This window comes from Porites lutea, chromosome 10 (assembly GCF_958299795.1).
Source record: "Porites lutea chromosome 10, jaPorLute2.1, whole genome shotgun sequence".
NCBI classification, from domain to species: domain Eukaryota; kingdom Metazoa; phylum Cnidaria; class Anthozoa; order Scleractinia; family Poritidae; genus Porites; species Porites lutea.
In genome coordinates this window covers 8,506,509-8,520,265 of record NC_133210.1, presented here as the reverse complement: position 1 = coordinate 8,520,265, position 13,757 = coordinate 8,506,509, and the positions used below count along the sequence as shown (strand labels likewise).

Sequence of the window (13,757 nt, the reverse complement as noted above, 5' to 3'; positions counted from 1 at the left end):
TAAAGCTATCCACTGGTTTTAAATCTCTATCTAGCGGATAACGCAATCAGTTTCCCTAATACTTATCCACTGGATAGTGATTTATCCGGTGGATAGCGCTATCCGTCGTTTGAACAACCGCAGCCTGGTCGGCGAGAGATTATATTTTCTCGCAGCTTGGCGACTCGCTTTCGCGGGTTCCAATGGGAAAAAAACCTCTGGCACCCTGTGTGGTGAAAGACCAAATAACGTTTTGCAAAGGCTTTTCTGGGTTAATGGCTGGAAGAAGGTGTTCTAACAAGTTAACAATATTTACCTCTTTAAACTATTATTTTTAATAAGTAATTTTCCACTTCTCAGCCCTTATTCCCCGCCAATGCACATATGACTATATTTTGGCTGTCTTATGTATTAGGGAAACTTCACCGATTCAACGTAGTGTAAGAAAATAGACTCAACGGAAAACTTCATTTTCCCACCAGGGCGAGGTTGAAAGGTGGGTTAAGCGAACCCAGGGTTATTGCGAAATTTGAATTCAGGTATGAAAGCTTTAAAAGTAATTCAGTTTAATCCTTTTTGCATGTGATTTTTTAATTGGATGCTCTAAAAAGAATAGACTGAGGAAATTAACCCGGAAAATACTTTTTTGACTTTCAAAAAAGTCCTTTGTCCTCTCGTGACTTCGTCGCTCGCTTGGCTGCTTCGCGGCGTAAAATTAAGCTCGGTCCGCTCGCTAAGAAACTCGTGAGGCTGACTTGTAGCAAGTCTAAATGCTTTTGAACGACAGGAAAAGAAACGCGGATTAAAAATTAACCCCGGATTAGCATTAATCGGCCTTCGAAGAACTGGGCCCAGAAAATTAGTGACAGTTGTCTTTATTGAAGAAGATTAAGAGGACTTTTCCAATTGTCGTTGCTTGTCAGTACGTCCTCCATGACACGTGGAATTAGCATGAATTTCTTTTAAAAGGTGGTTGACTGTCAATGTCTATTACGTCAACTTTATTCGCAACGCAATGAAAATTGTCAACCAAGGTCCCAGGCCTCCAGCTCCCAAACTTGGGTATCCTTCCACTCTTGAAGTTTTAAGACTGAGTAAAATTGTGTCGGTGGATGGAGGTCGTACCATATTAGACGAAGACTGTGGAAGCTCTCTTTTGACAGCTTTAGATTTGGCCAGAAAAAAGCTCGGTTGTTCATTTTCAGGGATGGATGGACTGGACATTGCAGAGGATATACGGGATAACGTCGTGGAAACAAGGGTTGGATCCGGCAGCCTAGAAGTTACAGGTCAGTTTCTTAGGTTGTACAATTTTTCAAAGTGACCCTCTGACAAGAACATCTAAGAACCTCGCTCCCATGGCTTTTACCCTAGAAAATAGGAGATGGAGAGAGAAGGGAAGGAAACAAGGCCTGGGGAGAGGTTGGAAGACCCAATACAATCTATCAAGTGAACGCTCCTCCACAGAGGAACTCTATTCTTGAAAGAAATCTAGCTCTCTATTTATCTTTTGTTACTTAGTAACTTTTTTTCTTATTTATTCCTATTACCCGATTCCTTCTCACGCACGTGATATCGCCGTGCAGTGAGGGTCTTTTGGTTCGGACCCCCTACATTAGCCCCCGCAGCAGGCGCCGGTTTGTTTTCTAGGGCGAAGGAAGAAATCTCGAGGACGCGCGAGGGGAGAAAAAGAGAGGAGGCCTCCTCACCCCTTCTCGTGTTGCCCTCGCGCGGACTTTAAATAAATAGGGACTTTTAGCATCGACAACGGCGACGGCAGCGAAAACGTCAATTTTAGAATGAATTGGCGTTTTTTTCAACTTTGTCGCGTTTATTCAAATTCGCTGAAAATTTCTAATGGAGGCAAATTTCCCTGGAGTTGATTTCTTGAGGACCGCACTCAAGTTTAGAAAAAGAAAGAAAATCTCGTCGTCCCTTGTTTGAGTCTTCTTTAAAACGTGAAATTAGGCATTTTCACGTCTTTTTTGACTTTCTCGTTGCGGTCGCCATCGTTGTTGCTAAAACTCCCTAATAACCGGCACCTGCTACGCAGGGTACCCGTAAATCCACCCATCAGTTTTGAAACGTTTGTAGAATAAGTGAATGATTGCTCTAAAATTTGGGGTCGCAAGTTTAATATAGCTAGAAATTAGCTTGTAACGATTGGAAATCATTAGCTGGGGTAAACAGGCTGGCTCGACAGAGCGAGTTCAAACCGAATCGCTCTCCGTATAAACTAATTAAGGTCAACTTTACACCTGTAATACGCATATAGGTTCAAAGTGCATTATTATGACAAAAATACCAACGGAGACGGGAAGACTAAGGTTGCTGAAGGGGAAATACTCTACATAAAGCCCAGACATCCTGATAAAGGTGTAACAACCATACGATGCGAGACGTGGATGCGTTGACATCGAGAGGAGTCTGTGAGGAAATGGGCCTGAGTTATCCGCGGAGGAAGCTGATCGATTGACGTTTTGTTGCTGTGAATGTTGCCATGGAGACGCATGTCGTAGTTTGTCACAGGCAATTTGTGGAGCCTTCCCACAACATTTGACGATCAATCAGTGTTTACTTCGACGATGTTCTCAACCTACCACAGAGAAGGTTACAGAGCCAGTATGGAAGCCGAAGTAGAAGCGTTTATGTCCGATGAAGGGAGTGATGCCACATCAGTGGCATTCCTAGTCTAGAATGAAAGAAGTGCATACAACCTTTACCCTGGGTGCCAGAGACATTTTATGCGCGTTTTCCGGTTGCGGTTAAGTCCTACTAGTGACACCGAAACATCCAGCTGAACGCCAGAGAAAAAGAACCTCTGATACCCAGGCTAACAAGCCGTCGGAAATCTGATTGAAATTCAAATCGCCCTGGTCATTGCTAATTTGTCTCTTTGATTTTAAATAGATTGTAATTTAGTATTTATTTATTTTTATTAATACTTTTTTAGACTCACACAGTTTTATCTTCATTTTATAATAGAACTTGTAAGTTTTAACGTTTAAAACCTTGAATAAAGACCTTTATTATTATTATTATTATTATTATTATTATTATTATTATTATTATTAATATTATCATCATCATCATCATCATCATCATCATCATCACTATTATTACTATTATTATTCTTAATTTCTCCCGGGGAAATAGTTCCGTTATTAAAAGAGCGGTGATACTGGTCGTCTCGTCAAGGAGTCTAAATTGCGGATACAGGTTCAGCTTGAGGTTTTCAGCACGAAACGCACATTTCAGTTACCTTCGGATGATGGTTTCGCTTACGGTTGTGCGTGAAGAAATAAAGAACGAAACAGACGAAAAGAAAAAATAAACTTAACGCAGAAGGAAGCATTCAATAACATCTTCTCTATTCAAATTAATATGATAACAATTTATCTTGCTTTTGTTTCAGAGCTGTATCTTTTAGGGGTCAAATAAAGATTGAGCCACGCCCAGTAATTCTAATTTTCCCGACGATAACCCCACCCCCTTAAAACAGACCCGTACCTAGTAGCTATTTATGTGCTTTGGGGGTGAGGAAAATAGGTAAGAGAGGGTGCCGGGGTTAGGTTGAGGCGCGCGGGGACTTATGCGAAGGGGGCGACAATTTTTCCCTCGTCTCTTTCACCCCTAAAACACAAATAACGACTGGGCATGAGTCTGCCCTTAATATGGGAGTACACCCCGGATCGTTTCCTTACGAAGTTGCCGTCCCGGGAAAACAACGTAATAGGAACCTTTTACAGCAACGACGACGGCCAAACGGTAGCAAAATCAAAACTATTTACAGACTTACTGTTGTTGCAAACTTTGTCGGTATTACTCAGTCACTTTTGGAAAATGTCAAATGAAGGTGAATTTCCCTGGAATTGAATTACTCGGGACCGAACCCAAGTTTTGAAGGAAAAAGAAAGATTCGTGGCCGTGTGTTTACGTGCTCCATAAAACGCCGCATAAGAGAACTCCACGTCGTAGTCGTGCATTGACGGCAAGGAAATGAACAAAAAAGTGTGATGCTGTTTTGCTTGTTAAATCTTTTTCTTCCGTTTTGTTGGCTTTCACGTTGCCTTCGCCGTCGTCGACGCTAAAGCTTCCTAATGTCGAACCCGGAACGACGGAGAGACAAATTCAGCTAGATTTCTAAGCGGGAAACAAGCCCAAGACCTTAGGTTTGCGATTCTGAACCTCCTAGAACTAAACGGAGAAGGCAGGAAAGCCACTTAGTGACAGACAAAGAAATGTACTCTTTGTTACTCTTCGACCGTGGCTGTAATATGTCAATGCATTATTTGTATAAAACAGATGTAAAAGTCCGTGTGAATTTATATTTATTTATATTTACAAATTGTCAGAATTCTATCGAAGCCTTTCTCCTTTTCATGTACGAGTGAGTACATTCAATTCAACCCGCGCATTGTCCGTCAAGAAATTAATATATGAAAACGAAAAAACGTTGTTCAATGTGTCTGTATTCTCTGAGGTGGTTTTTTTTTCCACCTCGGTTTAATAAAGCCTCTCTACTGTTATAGCACTAAACCCGGAGTTGACCAGCTCCTATTTGCGTGATCACTTAATGGCACAATGCAAGGCCTCGTCCACTCGTATTTGGATATTTTTGAAAATTTATTTGAGCAGGAAAAACAGCGACGCAGTGGAAAAGGGAGTAAAAGCGAAAGAACGAAGAGAAGTTTCCTCCTCTCTCCCCCCTTACATTTTTCTGCATCATTATCAGTTTCTGGGAAACTGCCCACCTACCCCTCCCCTAAGCCAACATTAACACTTACTTCTCACTTAAGGCAACATGTTGGCTGAGGGGAGGGGTAGGTTGACAGTTTCCCAAAAAGGTATAATGATCCTCTCTGACTTCGAGCCACACTCCACTATCTGCGTGAGAGGCTAGCATGGAACAGGCAAGTGTTTCTTCTGAGAACAGAGGGTGGTCTGCCTGTGTCTACACCACTTGAAGAGCTCCCGTACACCTCTCACAGCAGTCATAAGTTACTCTGAAGTTCTTGGTAGCAAACCGGCTTTGATAATCATGACCAATGTACTGCTGCGACATTCTTTTCATAACACCTCTGAGTTGCTGTTGTTCGGCTTGAAGATCCACGTCATCTGATAAGACCTAATGAACAGAAAAAAATGGCTCTGTTTTCAGTCAAATCTGTCCTTGGCCCGTTGGGCGGAGGGGGCATCTTAACAGGGATGTTCTGCTGAACAGGGTAAGGTTATCTTACATCCAATATGACAGATTTATAATAGTATACAGTAATTATTTAGATTTAGATTTAGATTTAGATTTCGGGGTCATAAACCGGGTATACAATTGCACTATTCAGGGTCTTGAACAGCGTGTCTTGCTGGACCGGAAACCTTTAACAGGGGTGCGCGATCTTCCACGTGTGTGGTACCAGACCAAACCTTTACATGAAATTTTAAGAGTTGGTCATGAACATTCAAAATTCAAGGAATTCTATGAGATACGCCAAATTTCATGAGGTGAAGTGCTGAAGACAAATGTCACTTTGTGAAAAGTACTGCTGAAGAGGTTTCAATTGAAGGGTGATTGATCACAAAACAGAATTTCATCCACTGATTAGTAGAACTACAATACATTTATTTCTTCGAAGTAATGACTCTGGGGGTAAAAGGTACGAGAAAGGCAGAATGATATTGGAATAGAGAGAAACTACAGTTCATTACACTTATTATAATTCCCTGCTAGCAGGTCTCTCACAACAAGAGAAGAATAAGGAGAGGATAGAGGAAGCCCTCTGTCGGCCCTCGACGCGTTCTTCCGTGTAGCCGCCGAACACATTTGTGGCCGAAACTGACTGGTTTTCAGAACTGGTTTCATTTATTGTAGAATGCGCGTGTCCTGTTGAGACTCCATGCTGGATTTCTTTTGGAGCGCACAGTTGTTATTGTGCAAACTGGTTCTGTAAGTTGTGTCGCGCGTGATTAAAACTTTACTGGTTGTAAAGGAAACACTAGTACTGTACATGCAGTTTCATGCATTGAGAGACCTCTGCTAGTAGGGAAATATTATTACAGAGGAGACAAAAGAAATCACTGCCAAGTCTCCCAAATTTTTCGTGTACTGCATAGTTCACTCTGTCCCCCGTACAGGTCACCAAATCTCCCGGATAAAATAGCATTTTTAACTTTACTGTTTAAATTTGGAATTTTGCGCCATTTTTCAAAAATTCAAAAATGTTTTCGATCATAGGACAGTTTCCACGGCCTTTTTCATCAGTACTTTTTAGGTGGGGTAGGGGGTGTACTGCAAAAGAGACAGTCTCCAGACTTAATGTCTCCTGAATTACTAACAAAAAGCTTTTATTTGAATTTTACAACTTTTTTTAGTCTTTCTCCTGAGTATGCAGTGCACTTATAATCACAAGGCAGCCACGTAAAATTCACCTGTAAAGCTAGTTTTTCAGCAGAAGTTGGTCCCATCTTGAGTTTTTCTGTGTTCTCCACTGACTCATGAGTTAACATAAGTGATGTCTCTGAGAGTGACAACGCTGGCAAAACATTCTGAGCAAGATCTAAAGTTTCTTCAGCCAAGGAGTTGTTTAATGAAGCAATTTCTACAATGTTCTGTTCATTTGCGGAGGACAATGAAGGAAAGGATCCTTGAAGAATACCACCTGTGCTTTTTAGCATTGAATGTAAGGACTGAATACACCTGCAATGTAAAAAACAAAAACAAAAAAGTGAATTACTTAAGAATTCACTTTATTATGGGAATCTACTATGTTATGGGTTATACATTATAAAAATTAAAAATTCTCCCAACGAGGTATAGTCTGCTCCACAGCTGTCTTTGTGTCATCACACAATGCTCCTCCTCACAAACAGGAGCGTTGCTCTCTCCTCCGATTATTGCTATTTTGATGGGGATACCCAGCGGGAGCCTCTGCGGAGGAGAGAGGGAGCGTTGTGTGATGACACAAAGAACAACTGTGTAGCAGACTAAAAGAAGTGCTCCTTTTAAAAACTAGAACCCACTGATAAATTTTTCTACTCATGTATCTGTATGTAATTTCACTGACAAGGAAAGAGGACAATATCTCATATCACAGCTGTTTTCGTCTCGTCACGCAATGATGTTAGGAGGCATGTGTGGCTGTGTGGTTAACACCTCGACCTCTGGATCTGGAGGTCCGGGGTTCAAGACTCGCCTGTCGTGTTGTTTCCTTAAACAAGGAACTTAACTCCACTTTGCCTCTTCACCCAGGTGTATAATGGGTAACGGCGGCATACCTGCTGGGAAGTAACCCTGCAATGGACTAACATCCCGTCAAGGGGGGAGTAGCAATACTCCTAGGTGCTTCATGCTAATGAAACCAGGATAAGTTCCGGCCATTTGGGCCTTTGGCTTGTGTGCACCTTTACCTTACGCAATGATGTTCCCCAAAAAGGAGCATTGAGTGATGAGATGAAAATGGCTGTGAGGGAGACTAATCAATTTAAGCTTACAGGACATATCCACAGATGACAATAAGGAGTAGCTCATTTTTTTATGTAAAGCCCAGCCCTACTATACTCCCCGCAAGCAGAAGTATTCGCCGAACAAGAAGCCTCTCCTAGCAGGGAACCTACCACAGCATGGCTTAGCAGTTGGGACTTGTAATCTGGAAGCCATGAGTTCAATAGTCCTGCCCTAAGCACCAGCTGGATTTGTTCTTGGTAGTCCCAAGTTCAAATCTTTGGCCACGCTTGTAAATAGCCCACTGGTTCGCCTCCTACCAGTTGGGATTCTTAAACATATTATGTTCTATTTGAATTATTGTTTCATTATCCCTCAAAAGCCCCATAAGGGAAGTGGATAGTTAAGTATTTATTCTTATTCTTCTTATTAATAATGAAAGCAGCAGACTAACTAAATGTTTGAACAACAAATGACCACATAAGAGCAGTTGGATGCATTTCTATTTAAAAAAAATCAAAAAATAAAATAGAATAGAATAAAGACATAGGCCAGGACAAATAATTTTTTTCAGGGCCAAATGTCCAAGTTTTTGACCAAATATCCATCCAATTAAGTCTGGTTTACACTGGCAATGTAAGTATAAGTGCAAGTGTAAGAGTCTTGTTTCGAAAGAAAATGAATGCTTCTGATGCACGTGCACAATGTAAAAGCAAAGACAAGAAATTATAAAAAAAATATTTTTCTCTTCTTTTTTCAGATCCTTGTGCTTGTGCTTATTTTATTAAATTTTAATTAACTTGCAAAGTTATAATTATCATAATTGATTACTACTATATTAATTATTATAACTGTTTATTATCATTGTTATTACTATCATGCTGATAATTATGATGGTGATGATGATGATGATGATGATGATGATGTCAGTGAACATAAAGAAGATGCTGAAGCAGGTATGTGGGTCCTATAAGATTTATGTCAATAGAAGCCAAGCTTGTTACTTGCCTCTTGGTATCAATCAAGTACTGCTGCAGCTGAGCTCTCTCATCTAACAATCTCTGCAAAGCACTCTGTGCTTGTCGGTATCTGGCATAGAGTGCTACCTTCCAACTCGATAGTTCATCAGACATCATTCTTAAGGCAAAAACACTATGTTTTTATTTAACATTTAGGTACTGAAGAGGAGTCAACTTGTCTAGATTTTCATCCTCATGAGAAGCTCTGCAAGTGCCACAATTTTTTGTAGATGATCTCAATATATTCTTAGGCATCCGATGATTTCTGAAGACGTTCAAAAGAGTTCTGAAGTTCTCCAAATGAGCAACAGTGACTTTCCTACTAACATTGGGAGGTTTTTGGGAAAGTACGATCATTCACTTTGACTGAATTTCTCTTCTTAAAAATTGGTTCAGGTTTATTTCATGTTAAAGGGCTGTGACTATTGGCCGGGGGCTAGGGATTTTCCTGGGCTACTAACAAAATGACCCCTGGCTACCTTCAGAGGAAAACAAATGGGAAACAGATCCAATTTAACCTCCTAGCTGGTCAATTCCCTGCTTTAAATCAGCATACACCTGACAACTTGAAATCTAAAGTTACAGCCCTGATGTTATAACATGTTGTAATCATTATGACATCTTTTTAGAATGTATCATTTAAGACTGCGATAGCACACATTTTTCCTGCCAAGCATGAGAAATTGGGCCAAAAGCATTGAGCTGAGATGAAAAATTTCTACCTGTATGTGAGACCCACAACTAAGGTGCAAATGCTGCAGGGATACATTATTATGCAGGGGCGGATCTAGGGGGAGGGTGCAGGGGGTTCGCACCCCCTCCCTGAGATGACCTGTGGTTTTCTAATACAACTGGTATTCTGCGAAAAAAAAACTATGTGGTTTATTGGTGAGTGCACCCCTCCTAAAACAATTCTTGGATCCGCCCCTGTTATGGAAGTATTTTTTTTTAAAGATTACATACTAGGTAAATGTGTGATTTTCGCTGACAATAAAAGAAAGACTGAGTTGATCGCTCCAAGTACCTGCATTTTTTGGTTGACAACTTTTTACTGTTCCTGATGAGCAAGATGCGAAACTTGCATGTAGGCAATGAGACAGTAAAACACCACTCTTACCTGCTTGCAAGAAATTTTGTCCTCCATACATCACATTCAATCTCAAGCCTGTCTGACTCCTCAGAGTATTCTTCACACACTTTTTTCCAGTGTTTAAGTTCAACAGTTTGCTGGACATTTCTATTGACCAAGTCTTCCAACCTGATTTTGTAAGAACAACAAAATTTTGTAAAATTAGTATTACAATTTGCAATGGCTGAGGCAGAAAATCCATGCACTCAGTTCTGAGACAAAAATGAAAAATAAACTCTTTTTGAAAAAACGCAACACAAAAAAAATTAAACCTACAATATATGTATCCATCTAATTTGTGAATATTTCTTTACATTTTTTCCAACCTACCAGAAGCAGTTATAGAATTTTGAAATACCTTTGCCTAATATCTTCTCCAACTGATGCTACTAGTAACCTCTTTATCTCTCCATTTACCTGTTCAGAAGAGAGAAAAAAAAAGATTTATGACCTATTAACACTTTACTTAAGACTTTCCTCTCATTACCTAGTGTAAGAAGACAAACCTTTCTCTTGTGATGTCATCACAATTTCATTTTGAATTTTTTCCTCCCTTGATGAAAGGCATAAATGAAAGGATGCATGAAAAAAGCTTTAAAGGGGTCAGCTTCTGATTAACTTTTTGTTCTCTTTCCAATTTGCCTTGTATTTGCTCGAGAAACTAACGCTACATTCACATGGCACAAGATGAATTTTCAACCAGCTGAAAAATATGACTGGACAACAGGGTTGTCACTAAGATTTCAAGTTGCTGGGTAAATACAACAAGTAGGTGGGAAATCAAACAGCTATGGGTTTTTTCTGGTTCTATTTTTCTTCTATTTTCCTTTGAAAGTAGACGGGGGCCATGCTCATAGTAGCGGGGGAAATCCCTGCCCCCCATCTCTTAAAGGCTCCCTGGGACGATATTATTAGTTCACACGTGACAGTTCAATATTTTTGCTCTGTTCACACGGAGCTTTGAATAGCTAGGCATCTAGATTTTGGTATGGTTAATGTGGTTCTATGTGAACAGAACACCTAAATGCACAAATTTTCATTTGGTTAAAAATTTGCCTGGTGCCATGTGAATGTAGACTAAGTGAGACTTTGATATTGCATGTCAAAATGAATTTGTCAAGTGTAAATTTAAAACATTCCATATGAAAATGAAGTTTTGTTTACTTGAGAATAAAAAAGTAGCTTGATATCAAAGACTTTGCACTATTGAAACCACTATTTTGAAAAGGAGGAAAAAATGTCTATTTGTGTTATCAGTTGTGTTCTATGGTATCATGTTCAGTTTGAATCCAACTTTGTTGCTCTTCTTGTGTCTTGTGTCGCTGTTTCAAGCCCTGTCACCTGTCTTCATTTACCCTGATGGGGCCAAATAATAATAATATTACACCTTGCTTTGCAACAAAATTAAAAGTCTGCTACTTACTACAAATGCTTTTTCTTATCACCTTTAACTAATCTTTACTTGCTAAAAACTCTTTTGTTATACTCATCGACTGATTTTTACAATCAAACTGGGAAAACCGTGAACACCAGAAATATTTCTGGAATGTTATTGTGTTGCAAGATAAAAGCCAATTGGGCGTGAGAAACTAAACTGCAGGCAAGAATATTTATTAGTTTTCGTGGTTTTGTAGCTAGTTGGCGTGCCCTGATCTTTGCTGTGATTGGTCGTAACACAATAAACATTCTTAAAATATTTTAAGTGTTCACGGTTTTCTCGGTCACACTGTAAAATTTGACAGAGAAATTGTACAATAACAAAAAAGATAAAAAATAAAATGTTCCTTATGTCATCAGAGCGGGGAACAAAAAAGAGTGGCCTGATCATGATCTTGGGGTTCAGAAAACATATATTTTAACTACCGGTAACAATTAGTTATTATTTTTTGTACAAACCTTAGTCTGGACACCAAGCTGCACAGAAAGCTTTGTTTTCTCCTCAACCAACTTAGAGTTTTGTTCCTCAAGGTCATTAATAACTTTCTGACTATCCACAAACTCTGCTCTGTGTTCTACCACAGTAGTCTTCACAGCAAGTTCTTTATAGCTGAGATCTGCGACTGGCAGAGCTAAAGATGGAACTTGATCATTTCCTTTTAATGATATTCCCAACTGATGGTCTAATCTCGGTAACTCAGCACCTTGCAGTAAAATATTTGTTGAGTTTTGTTGATAAATTGCCTTAGGTTTGGGGTGTTCATCATTTTCTGCATAATATTTATTTTCAGTTCTTAAGACAGATGTTGGTGAGTAACCATGTCCACTTTGAATCTGGTGGTTAAGTATGTCCTGAGTATTTGTATTCCTCTGCTTTTCTTGATAGTTCTTTGGTTGTGCCATGCTTTTTCTCCCAGTTGAGGAACAAACTGCTTTGTTTCCAAACATTTGGCTTTTTGTAGTTGTTGGTAAAGATGTAATTTTTCTTTGCGACAGTTCACTATCATCACTCCCCTCAGAGATACTTCCATCGCTGGAATTACTAGAAGAATACTCCATGCCATCTCCACTTGACCGGGGTACTTTACTGTAATCCACTGTCAAAAAAAAATATTATCATCATAACAATGAAAATAATGAAGATGATGATAACAAAACAATAACAATAATCAAATAAGGTCATAAAATACTGTATATTTTATGAACAACGAAATCCACTTGTTACTCTGAAACTGGTTGAACTCTTGTATTTTTACAAGAGCCATTATTTTTGTGCGTTCATCATTACTGTAACATTACCATAAAAAAAAGAAATAGATATAAAAAGGAAAATAACAATACATTCTGAGAAAGTTAGTTATCAATCATAATCAAAATCCCGGATCAAAATAAACAACATGGATCGAAATCAACCAATTACAGCCCACAGACCTGACCTTTTGAACCCACTGAAAAGAAGCTTGTGTTTCCTGCAAGGTCTGTTAGAGTGAATGTAGTGTTATTTTCCTGTAATCTGATTGGTCAACTTTGTCTAAGTGGCCCCGGTTACACTAGTCGCACTGTAAGAGAGCTTATTGTGAATCTTATTATTCTCACCTAATGTATGCTCGCCATCCTTTTCACGTCTTTGTAGAGAGGATCTGTTTTGTAAAATATCACAACATCACAAACAAATATATGTTTTTGGTTTTACAGAAAAGTAGAATCGGAGTAGGTTAAGACAAAACCATATGGTATAATAACTTCATTTTGGAAAATAATTAAAAATAAATCAGTGGTTAACTACCTCTCCATCTCCAATGGAAGTGGCTCCAACAGCTGTGCCATGTTTAAAATTTTATCGAAGTAATCAATGATCCTTATACTGTACTATAGTGCTGTAAAAAAAGAAAGCAAGAACATGAGACAATAAATCAAGTAGACAAGACAATAATATTGACTTCTCATTTGTGTACACTACAGCTGATCTGAGTTGACTTAATAATTAATTTTTCTCGGTTCAGATTTCCGAGAAATCAACAAAGACAAATTTAATAGAACATAAAAAGGAGATAAAACCAATAGCATCGAACTCCTAAGTAGGGAGGGAGTTGATCATCCATTTATCATGATCAAAGGCTAATCCACGGCCAGTACTAGTGTAATTATCTAAAAATAAACTGATCAAACTGCACTGCAAAATTACAAACTAATCGACCGAGGCAAGACCGCATCAAGCGATGACAAGACCCTGTATTCTAATTCAAATGACATGCACACATACCAAAGGATCAATATATACCTCAAAAGCCGATAACTTAGCTCTCATATAAGCTAATGTGAACCCAATCACCAAAATTTCCACGTAGCATAACTGAAACATTGCGCAACAGTAAAATGATACCTTACTTCCGGGGTGAAAATCAAAAGGATGACACCCGTTTATATGTGCTAAATACTTGTAAAAAATAACAAATTATGACAAGGCTATGTGACCTCTTCAGCTTTTAAACTAGACCTGACTGCACGCCATATTAACATCAATCTTAACTTACTTGCCCATAAATCCGCCATGTTTGATTAGACAGTCCCAGCATTCTATGCGGCTTTGTTGGCTACCCTTCTAGGGAGAGGAAGGTAAAATCGAGGTTGTTGCTCGGGTTGTTGCAAAATTTGACTGTCAAAATTGCATATTTTTTATCGTATACTGCCATGAGGATCTTAGGTCTCATTTGAGGGAATTTTTTTGATACTGAATGAAATAACGTCTCTATCG

At 39.1% G+C, this 13,757-nt stretch overlaps 1 protein-coding gene and 1 pseudogene across 1 annotated transcript; one reads left to right on the top strand and one right to left on the bottom strand.

Annotated features, from left to right (window-relative positions):
• The first annotated feature begins 363 nt into the window (after positions 1-363).
• LOC140949456 (uncharacterized) lies at positions 364-2,675 on the top strand (annotated as a pseudogene).
• Positions 2,676-3,333: 658 nt separating this feature from the next.
• On the bottom strand, positions 3,334-12,882 carry LOC140950017 (golgin-45-like). Its single transcript, XM_073399176.1, has 8 exons — positions 12,789-12,882; positions 12,599-12,642; positions 11,462-12,099; positions 9,924-9,982; positions 9,554-9,694; positions 8,426-8,554; positions 6,406-6,673; positions 3,334-5,107 (listed from the first exon to the last, which is right to left on the bottom strand). Exons 1-8 carry the CDS (start codon positions 12,827-12,829, stop codon positions 4,934-4,936), a joined length of 1,494 nt encoding a protein of 497 aa, XP_073255277.1. The 5' UTR covers positions 12,830-12,882; the 3' UTR covers positions 3,334-4,933.
• Positions 12,883-13,757: the final 875 nt, after the last annotated feature.